Source organism: Hippocampus comes, unplaced genomic scaffold (genome assembly GCF_001891065.2).
Source record: "Hippocampus comes isolate QL1 unplaced genomic scaffold, H_comes_QL1_v1.1 scaffold80, whole genome shotgun sequence".
Taxonomy (NCBI): Eukaryota; Metazoa; Chordata; class Actinopteri; order Syngnathiformes; family Syngnathidae; genus Hippocampus; species Hippocampus comes.
In genome coordinates this window covers 864718-876243 of record NW_017806164.1, presented here as the reverse complement: position 1 = coordinate 876243, position 11526 = coordinate 864718, and the positions used below count along the sequence as shown (strand labels likewise).

The 11526-nt window shown below is 42.2% G+C and overlaps 1 protein-coding gene across 1 annotated transcript in view; it reads left to right on the top strand.

The window, feature by feature from the left end:
- The first annotated feature begins 1775 nt into the window (after positions 1–1775).
- The window catches only part of syt9a (synaptotagmin IXa), a 16673-nt gene continuing 6922 nt past the window's right edge, over positions 1776–11526 (top strand). The window contains exons 1-3 of the mRNA XM_019895806.1: positions 1776–2308; positions 9356–9854; positions 10161–10716. Of these exons, the coding sequence (XP_019751365.1) occupies positions 2161–2308; positions 9356–9854; positions 10161–10716 (1203 nt within the window). The 5' untranslated portion in view covers positions 1776–2160. The remainder of the gene's footprint in view (positions 2309–9355; positions 9855–10160; positions 10717–11526) is intronic.

The window sequence follows — 11526 nt, the reverse complement described above, 5'->3', positions numbered from 1 at the left end:
TCTTCTAATCTTGTGTTGAACAGTGAGAGCCAGTTGGGAAAGAGACATTTATAGAGACGCAACTCAAGCACTGCCAAGAGTATCTGAAGGCATCTTTCACAATGGCCTGAATGAAAAAAAAAAACTGAATGAACTCCGTGTGGCGAGCTTGCTGCATTAGTTCATGACCAAGACTGTGAGTTAGAGAGCGGATGAACAAAATGAGACACCCGGGGAGATGAACAGGAACTCGTTATAATTATCATAACCGCGATTAAACACTCACTAAGCTCACATTATAATTGCAAAAGAAAGATGTCATATTTTGTGTGATATTGGCTGTGCTGTCATGATTACAAGACGGATAAGATCGACATTGCACTTCTATAAGAAAGGAGCAACAAGACAAAAAGCATGCTGCTTTTTTTTTTTTTTTTACAGCTCATTAAATATGCTTAAATTTGATGAGAGATGGCTTTTTCTTTCTTGGTGGAATAAGCATGAAAATCAGAGCACTCTCTCTGCTTCTTCTTGTTAGAAGTTCAAACTGATAAAATCCCCAAGCTACGATCAATTAAAAATTTTCAGCAGAAAATCTCTCGAATACTTTTTTTTTTAGCGATCAGATGCACTGCGCCGTACGTTTATCTGTCAGAACAGTAGTTTGGCAGGAGCTGGTAAAAACCTTTTGTGAGTGTTGCATTTATTTGCAAAGATGCATTCCACAAGCAGGACATGTCCTGAAACAATCAATAAATCATAAGTTTATGCACACATGCTCCGCAGCACAACAAAAACAAGAATAACGTGTTCTCATGAGAGCGCGCTCTGTGTGTTTGATAAATATACGGTTTCAAGACAAAGAGTGGCGAGCACATCTGCCTCACAGTTCTGATGACCAGGGTTTGACTGTTGGCTCCGCCCTTGTCTGACCTTTGCATGTGCTGCCCGTGCTTGCGTGGGTCCCCCAACATTTTATCGCGTTAGCAAAAAAAAATGGTATGGTAACCCCGCCCCCCCCCCCCCTTCTCTCACGAGCTCGGTTTTATGACAGTGAATCAAGCCGTCATAGTTCAGCTCATTCAGTTAAATATAAGTGAATTCATAATTTATATACTGTAGAATAAATTAAGCATCACATTGCGTGTCATTTCTTTCATGTAGAAAAAAAACAGGCACTCAGAAGCCACAACATAAGATACACCCGCATAATCTAATGAGATGCAACAATCAATCAAGTCTCCCTTCAGAAATTGTAGAATAATAATGCAGACTTGTGTCTGACAATGTAATTAATTTTCTGACCATATTTAGCCACTGGATTCAGTTGAATTGAAAAAAAGGGGAAGCAATCAAGTTAAAGATTTTCTTTATATGTTCTATTGCGTTTGTGGAAAATCCATCCAGTTTTATCCATCTCAGGGGGGTGCCATTTTGCCACTTGACATCACAGTGCTCAGCTTCAGGATGTAGTCCGCCTTTCACATAAAGTCAGCTTGGATAGCCTCCAGATCCCTCAAACCCAAATGGAAAGAACAGGAGGTACTGTATAGAAATGCGATTGACCGATGTGTGAATTGAAGGCTATTGCAATTTGCAATCTAGCACAGTCTACCTTCAGACAGGTGTCTCGAACAGTCTCAGATTCTTGAGATACAATCGCTCCCTTGTGCAAGTGTACCCAATGAAGGGACCGGTGCGCAAACATAATAAGTCCTTCAGAACCCTAAATTGCATATCCTCGGGGTAGCACACTGACACACTGCTCTACTTTGCCGAACATATGAACGCACCACACGGGTTCGCCGTGCACCCTTTTCCGCGGAGGAGAGCGCACGTTCCAGCACCTTGGACAGAGCGCCACGCCGCAGTGTCTAAGCGCGGATTCAACCGGTGGCTCTCCAGCGTGAGGCGTCCAGTGACGGCCGCAGATGAGTGAACGACACACACGAGATGCGGTTATTGCGCACAAGGGGACACGCCAATCGCTCACTTTAGTTCTTTTAGGTGGTGGGAGGGAGGGGGGCGGGGGGTACGCTTGTGATCCTCCATCGCGTGGGTAGGCGTGCCGTCGGATGAGTGCTCGACTGGGCTGCGTGGAAAAGCTGAGTGTGAGGCGAGCGCGGTCCGCTGTGGTGGTGCCTGAGAGAAGCCTCCATGATTTAAGGATGCTGTTGGGAAATGCCTGGAGACAGAGATGACGAGATTTGTCGAAAGGCACTTGAACTCCTTTCAGATCTTTGTTCCAAAGGGGAAGTGCAGAGTGAAAACTGCCTGGATTTCATTTACTATTTCCGTGATTTGGCCAGGCCACGCTACACGGACTCGGGTGAGGATCAGCTTCATTTAAACGCGATCAAATGAATTGAGACAAAACGTGACTTCTTTAAATGTGCACATTTTTAACTTGAGTTTTCCATTTGCATCGGCAGTCTTTCTCCACGCGTTATTTCAATGCGTTCAGTATTCTGTTGCATATTACGTGCGATAGGGTCATTTCTCAGTATTGCTCTGGATTTTCATTCTACCATAATGGGATAATCATAATCTTGTTCGCACAGCGTATTACTGACAACCGCACACAGAAGGATAACAGGTTTTTAACATTACTGTGCATAATGCTGCTTACAGTAAAGCCTCACTTATTCTATGAAAGTTGGATTTGGATTTGTGTGTGTTTGTGTAATGAAAATGTGTATTTCATTGGACTTCCCTGAACTTGCTAGAGCGTGTTGCAAAGGGGAAAAAAGTGCGAATTTTCTCAACGTAGGCCGACACATTCTGTCACGTGAAAAATGAATGGCACGTTTTGAGCACCCATGCTAGAGTGTGTGCGCGTGCGCGCGCGTGTGTGTGTGTGTGTGTGTGTGTGTGTGTGTGTGTGTGTGTGTGTGTGTGTGTGTGTGCGCGCGCGCGTATTGCAATGGAGAAAAAGAGTGAAGGCAGACAGCATGCAGTGTAAGTGGTCAAAAGTCAAGTCTTTTTGCTTATCATTTGGTTTTAAATTTCTGGACATTGGTCACCATATATGAACTCATGAGTGAATATCTGCATCATGGACATCCCCCACCTGCTCACAATCCAAAGAAAATGATGAAGTAAAACAAGAGCTGACCCGCCACGAACTGTACCAAAATGTCAAATCGTCATGTGTCTTAAATAACGTTGAGATTTTTCAATAATTTTGTTACCCTGTTGACACTCACTTGAACAATAATTGAACCAACTATTATAGTTGACTGATTTCAAAACTAGTAGTCCATCAATCTGTGGTGTACAAGTAACAATATGATGAGACGATTAATTTGTCATAACGGCCCTCCGAGGGAAGACATAACACCATGTGGCCCACGATAAAAATGAGTTTCAGACCCCTGCTTTCCGTATTTTACCGAGCGGCGAAGGCTTGGTTGTGTACGCAACTATAGTGAAGGTTTTTTTTGTCAAGGTTTGTTCAAGATTGCAAAAAGTTGGAAAGAAGTTTGCTAGTTATTCGCAAACAGTCTTAATTGTCTTGAACAGTTTTTCTTGTCTCAAAGAAATGTTCAAAATGTGATGGCAACAAGAAAAATTGTGATCACATTAAAATATTTGATTTCAAAAAAATACGGTAACTACACAATGAAATGTTTGTGGTTTGTGACCAATACAAGATTAACCTCGCCTACCGCCTAAAGACAGCTGGAATAAGCCCCAGGACGCCCGTGAACTTAGTGAGGACAAGTGGTTTGGAAAATGGATAGGTGGATAAATGAATGGATGGATGGACGATGAAAGAATTAAACAGTTGCTATTGAAAAAAAATGATTAATTCATTGTGACTTTTGCTGTGGGCGACCACATTCAGTCAAGAAGTGACAAATGACAAAGATTTTCACAACTACTGTGAATGACATCACAAACTACAATTAATAGGAGTTAGTATTGGTTAGTTTTTGCAGAAGATAAAGAAAATATGCCGGTGAGTATTTGTGTTGATGTTTTATATTTAAATAAGCGTTGCTTAACTTTAGAGTGCAGTTGACGTCAATTGCCGAGAACTATTTTTACCGAAAGCACATTTTCACTGTTGTTGTTGTTATTTTATAGAAGATCTTCAAATGCTTGAGGCTTCACGAAAGGAAACATTTTTAGAGTCAAAGTAACTGTTGTGCCGAAAATATAGCATTTCACAAAAAAAGCTTGTTTTCATTTTTTTTCCAGAATAGGTGATTTGGGGGAAATGTTTCACTGTTGATTACAAAAAATGGAAGAAGGTAGAAACAAACGTTTTTGTGTGATGAAAGAGGAATGGATTGTCTTTCATTTGATCTTTTCTATGCTGACATAGTCATAACACCCAATATTCTGTGAGCCTTGAAAGATAAGTCAGAATGCTCTAAATTGGCTGGCACTCAAGAGGTTCTCTTTTTTAAAAATGGCCGTCCTTGGAAGAGTTAGTGGTATGACACTGCGACGATTGATTCTATTCGTTAGCCCATCTATGGTGTTTTGCATTGTGTGTCAGCATTAAGCGAGCGAAAGGCAAGTTGCGTGGCTATTTTATTTTTTTGGGTGTTTAGACGTTCAATTTCTTTAACAGTGCACTTCAACTGCTAGTGGAAGAATTATGATGAAATAATGCCTATCAGTCAACTGTGATATTTCGAAAATTAATAAAATGGATTTGTGAGATTACATCTCAGTGGTTCTCACCCACCTAGCGGCCTGATAAATCTTGATGCCAAGGAAGCCAAACAGGTGGATGATGCTCGATTCATAGGTTTAGCATGGATCATGTCACCTGTGGTGAGTGAAGAATCTGAACTGCAGCTCCGCATTACTGTATACCATGACCCACAACTCACATGTTGTGGGTCATCTTTGTGGCTGTTTATAGAGTCAAACATGGACACGTATCACGCTGAGGGAATCTTCAGACAAACAAGAAGCTCTCAAGAGGGAGGCGTTCTCAGATTGCTTTTTCAGCACTCGGTTGCCTCCTACACTCTTGCATCTTTGAAGGCCCCATGCTCTAAAATCGCTTCAGTCTTTTTGTTGTTCTACAGTCTCTGAATCCTTCCACATGTCGATAGATTTTTCTCATGCTGCTCTCTGGCAGCATGCCCACATCACGTTGTCTTCACATGGCAGGTCTCTCCATTTAGTCTACATTCCGTTCCCAAACCTCACATTCTCTGGTTGGAATTCACAGGATCTCTGAGCGCGGAAAGTCAGTTAGTGTGTGAAGCCTTCTCACGGTGCCCACACACAAGTCTTGCTCTCTCACTAGGCACTGTGATTTAGTTGGCCCAAATTACCTTGTCAAGCGCTATCATGCCGAAGCACGATGCTATACTTTTAATTTAATATACATGCTAATAATTTAACCTAACACTGTATTGTATCTCCGAGTCGATTAAGCGTAAGGCTGGAAAGTGGGATTATTTGGACAAATCCATTTTACAAACCTGTACTTTAATTTGTACTTTTCCACAAATTAGCAAATTCATTCTTATTATTATTCAACATTGTATACAGTATATCACATTACATGTCGAATCTAACGTAAAAACATACAAAATGACTTCAACAGAAAATATGGCAAGAAACTACACAAAATGGAGAGAGGCAGCATGCGGAAAAAATTGATCTTAAGGCGTCAAGCTCTCCAAAGCATAACATGGATATAAAACGTGTACACACCCCCTTTCAGATGGCAGAGTTGTCTGGAGTGAAAAACAAGAGTAACCTGTAAATATCAATTCACAAAAGGGAAGGCGAAAACAAAGTGGGGTAAAGTGGTCGTAAAAGTGCACGCACCTTCTTATAACGGGGGTGTATCTGTGTTCAAAATGAAATAATAACATTCAAACTCATGTTAAATATGAGTCAGCCCACACATGCTACCATTTAAAGTACCACTGATTACCCTCAAATAAACAGATGTTCGAAGAGGCTTTTCCGGGCATTTTTGTAGTCATATCTTACAGCGCAAGCTTTGGTCCACAGAGAGCTTCCACAGCAGCAGGGGGGATTTTATTGTTCAAAAAGATCATTTGAAAAGACCAAAAAAATGAATTTGCAAAGCATTAAATATACCATGAAACACGATGAAGTCAGTCATCATCAAGTGGAGAAAATATGGCACCACAGTGGCATTAGGAAGAACTGGATATGTTGAAAACTGGTCAGGGCGGGTGCAAAGAAACTGGGTAAGGTGGCAAGACTGAAGCCTTATCTTTCAAAGGAACATATCCAAGCTCAGTTACCATCCATCCATCCATTTTCTAATCCGCTTATCCTCACGAGAGTCGCGGGCGTGCTGGAGACTATCCAAACTGTCTTCAAGCAATAGTCGGGGGACACCCCGAACTGGTTCAAGCTCAGTTACATTTTGCAAAAACATACTTGACATCTCACAGACGTGAGTAGGAAAATGTGTTGTGGTCTGTTGAAACCAAGGTTGAACTTTGGCACACCACCACATATACTATGCCAAAGAATATCGTATCTACTTAAATGTCATAAAGATCTTGTATCAATTTCCTCACAAATGTACACAAACGGGCGGCCCGGTGTGCAGTGGTTAGCGCGTCAACCTCATAGTGCAGAGGTACAGGGTTCAATTCCGGCTCCGGTCTCCCTGTGTGGAGTTTGCATGTTCTTCCCGGGCCTGCGTGGGTTTTCTCCGGGTACTCCAGTTTCCTCCCACATTCCAAACACATGCATTGCAGGTTAACGGAAGGTGTGTTTGTGAGCGTGAATGGTTGTTCATCTATGTGTGCTCCGCAATTAGCCAGCAACCAGTTCAGGGCGTACGCAGCCTACTGCCCGAAGACTGCTGGGATAGTCTCCTATTCAGGGTGTCCCCCGCCTACTGCCTGAAGAGAGCTGGGATAGGCTCCAGCACCCCGCGACCCTTGTGAGGATAAAGCGGATCAAAAAATGGATGGATGGATGTACACAAACGGCCCTATTTTTGGTCCGGAAGAGGGGTTTATAAGCACCCTAACTATCCCAAATCTCTTTGCACATCATGCATAAATATGAGGGACAAAAGTCAGACAGATGCAGGAGGTACATTTTCACTAAGATTTACAGTTTTTGCAGGAGTCCAACTTACGATAGTTTGCTCTTGACAGTCATTTGTATCCATGACAGAAAAATGTCAGCAAGACTGGTCAAAAGGCTACTGTTACTTTGACACAAAGACGTTGGTAAAAGCATCATTATCTGACCAGTGAGAGTGGATTTTACCCCTTTGTTCACTATGATTCGGTGAACTGCAGTCATTATGATTAATTGTCCATTGAGTGGCCTCTTGAAAATCCCATACAAATCGGTTCCAAAACTATAACTCTATCAAATGTACCGGCATTTTTAACAAATAGCGTGCGGCAGAGTCAAGAAACGACCCGAGTTCAAGTCTGCCTCACTGCCCTCCCACAGAACGAGGCGAAACAAGCCAATAATAGGTCTTGTCAGAATGATGAGCAGACTGATTTTATGACAACACCGTACAGGAGCATATGCATGAGTACGATCTTAACTGCAAGGGAGATGGGACGGTCACTTGCCAATTCATTTCAATAGCTAACAATTGCCAACCTGCTTTTTACCATAATTAGAAATAGAAACCATTTTAACATATTCCCAAACTGGTTTTCCTGCTGCTTCTCAACAGTTGTTGCTGGGCAACAGTTGAGTCCTGCACATGCAGATTAAAATTATAATAAAACAATATTAAGAGCCTTATTTATTCCATACAAGAATAATTAAATGACAATGCAGTCCCAGAGAGAGAGAGAGAGAGGGAGAGAGAGCGAGAGCGAGAGCGAGAGCGAGAGCGAGAGAGAGAGAGAGAGAGAGAGAGAGAGAGAGAGAGAGAGAGAGAGAGAGGATATAGTCTTTGAACAGCCATAGAAAGAATATTAATCAAGAAACACCACACAGTGGAAAGCTAGCAACCTATTACTGGATATACATTTTGTTACTGTAAATCCAGAGCTCTTGTATGGTTTTCCCTTGATGGGTTTGAAATAAAGCTCAAGATCCAAAAAATATTACAATAGTGTCAGTGTTAAAGGTGGATTCACATCATTAATTTTATTACGTGATATAGCTATGTGCGAGTTTATTTTGCCCGCCAGTGAACAGAAAAAGGTGATGCTAAGACATAGTGGCTATCATTCTATAGGGACTATAATTATGAGTTTTTTTTATCAAGACAGATGCTAGTTAGAAGTTTTCTTGTAAAGCTACAAAAAAAAATTCGGTGTTATGCGCGAATAAACCGAAACACTTTAACTTGATAAAGAACAGATTTTTGCTTTGAAATTCCGATCACACCTATTTAGAAAAAAATATATATACTTACTAATTGTGTGTGACAGCTTGTGTTTCAGACAATAGTACGTCGAAGCAATTTCATTTGGTACATTTTATTCATTCTACACGAGAAATTTAAGAGAAGAAATGATTCAGAAAACCTTTGATGACTATTGATTCGCTTTTCACCGTGCTGCACAGGGACTAGCACACCCCGTCTTGGGGGGGAAAAAAACCCCAAAAAACACCATTACACAATGTCATGCTATCTAAAAGAAACAAAGACGAAACACTGCTGGAAATCCGTTACTGGGAAGAGTCACGTTTACTTGAGGTAAATGTTAGTGTATCTCAACATTAAGCATACTGTTTTACTGATATTTGTGTTTTTGTTTAACCTTTTTCCCATTTGTATCGATACATGCTGTGAAGATGACAAGTCATTTGTTGTGAGGCAAAGTATTGAGAGTTACAGAACATAACTTCAGCTTGCAGAGATTTGACACTCCTGGGAATAATTGAGTAACCGGCTAATCCTTATTAATCTTATTGAGGATTAAAGTTCACAATAATTATAAAAGTTTATGCCTGTAGAAGAGCAGCGTCATTTTTTATTCGAAAAGAAGTGGTTGGAGAACAAACCACGGGTGGGCTACATTCCAGCAAAACTGCAGCACTCTTTGTGACTTACTGGCTTTTTTTTCCAATTCATATTTTACAGTGTACAAACAATTAAGTTATCGAGTGCAACATATTATTAGCAATGTAGCACATACAACCGAATTCCTCATATCACATAATGTGCCAAGGCTGTGTCGGCAAAGCTCAATCATAAAATTCTCCAGAGGACAATGACCAAAGTAAAAACAAGAACGGAAGTCAGAAACATATGCACTGCGGATACTACCCCAAAAGAACACTACAGGAACAGGTGGGGCACTGCCCCCGCCTCCTCCACTCACCCCAACCCCTGATGCAGGATTGCCATTTTTCATGAGTGTTGAAAAAAAATGACGAAATGGTTACTTTTGTTCAAACTCCTGTCATTGTTCTTTTTCTCGTACAGATGTGTCAGTGAGTCTGCTGTCACTGGTTGTGACAGCCTGTGGCTTGGCTCTATTTGGGGTCTCTCTCTTTGTGTCTTGGAAGCTCTGCTGGATACCATGGAGGGAACGTGGTCTCTCCCCCACGACCAAGGAGCCCCACGGGGGGCACCTCAACCCAGCCATGAGCCCTTTGCCCTCGCAGCCTGTTCCGAGGCAGCCAGTTTACACGGCCGTGGATCCCCCGGCCCACGACCGCCGTGAATCGTCTCACTGTTCCATCGCCAAGGAGCCAACGCCAATGGCATCGGTCGTGTCTGTGGAAGCTCCGGTTACTCCTGTTTCACCCCCTCCTGTCGCCCTCGCCCCACCGGAGGCAGCCATGAAGATCAGTCACACATCTCCAGACATTCCACTTGACGTGCAGGAAAAAAGTCGGGAAAATGGGGTTCATACCAACCCTCGGATTCAGAGGCAGACGACAGAACCCTCACCCTCCGGGCACTCCATTTCAGAAATTGGGTCAGTTATTTTTGCAGATACTGGGTATTTTTTTTATTTTTTTTGACTTTCAAACACTTGACATTCGTTGTGTCACTGGTTCTCAATAAGTTATGCTTTATCATCAAAATCATGGGATACAGGACAAACCAAAATGAAGGAATAAAGCATGCGTCTTAATGACCAAATTCAAGCATATGTTCAGTAGGAGGTGGGTATTTAGGAGGGTGTACAATCTGGTGAGGATCTAGATTAGGAATTTTCAGTCTCGGCAGAAGAGTCCCATTCTTACTTTAATGTCTACTGTTGCAAATCTTTTGCCCACAGACAGGATTCGATACGCCGTCATATGAACCTGTCAAACCCCGACTTCAATGTGGCCCAGTTCCAAAGGCAGGACTCACTGACTGGTATGGGCCTGGGCCTCGGGCGCCTCAAACCCGAGCTCTACAAACAACGCTCTCTGGAAGGAGACGATGGAAGTCACAGAGGCGGAGGATGTGGGTGCCTCCACTTCATCCTCAAGTTTGACTGTGACCTGGAGCAGTTGATTGTTAAGATCCACAAAGCAGAGGACCTCCCAGCCAAGGATTTCTCCGGAACCTCTGACCCTTACGTTAAGATCTACTTGCTGCCTGATCGGATGACCAAGCATCAGACCAAGGTGCACCGCAAGACGCTAAACCCTGTGTTTGATGAGGTTTTCTTGTTTCCTGTGGCCTACTCAGAGCTTCCCACGCGCAAGCTGCACTTCAGCGTCTATGACTTTGACCGATTTTCACGACATGACATCATCGGTCAAGTGGTTGTGGACAACTTCCTGGATCTGGCAGATTTCCCACGGGAGACAAAACTCTGCCGGGAAATCAAATACGTCTCCACGGTGAGTAATTAAACGCTTTAAAAAGGAGGCAGCTTGAGAAATTCTTCTCTTCATTGAGATCTGAAGAACAACAATTCATGATCTTTACAGCCACAAAATGAATCGTTTAGATACAGCTCTATTTGCTGACGCGATTCAGGAAAACCACCAATAAATGTCGACATGAAAAATAATCTCATCTAAGTGAAACTGTTGTGATCTAGATTTTGAAATCATACCCCTGTGTGCGTCCAAGACCTCAAGTTAGAACTCGCAAGAGTGGGGCAAACTAATGTACCCGAACGACACTGAGATGTTGAGCGTCAGACAGCCATGGAAACACCTATTGTGAATGTAAAACCGGAAACATTGCATCATCTGTATTTCAGCCAATTAAAGGGACTGGGAGAAAAGATAAAGTACCTTTAAAAAGTAAGTCCGACTTCAGCGATGACTGCAGACAATCAGTCGGAGATACCCAACCAATGAGGCACAGATGTTCAAATTAAAAATGGACCACTTTTGCAGCTCTCAGCTGGAAACTAAAAGGAGAAATTTAGAGGTGGTTTGAGATGGATGCAGAAGCACTTTAGCTTGTAATGTTGTTTCTTCCTCACCTGGAGTCTGTATTTTTTTTCTTGTGTTTATTTTTTCCATTGGTATAGATATGCACTACATTATACTGAGAGGTGTTTCTAATATTTTAGTCACCTTAAAGGACACGAGCGGGTGAAAATATGTTCTGTAATGCATCTCTGAACCACTGCAAGGTACCAAAAAAACTACTACTCTACAACTACTCTAGACTTTCTAAAATATATATATATATAT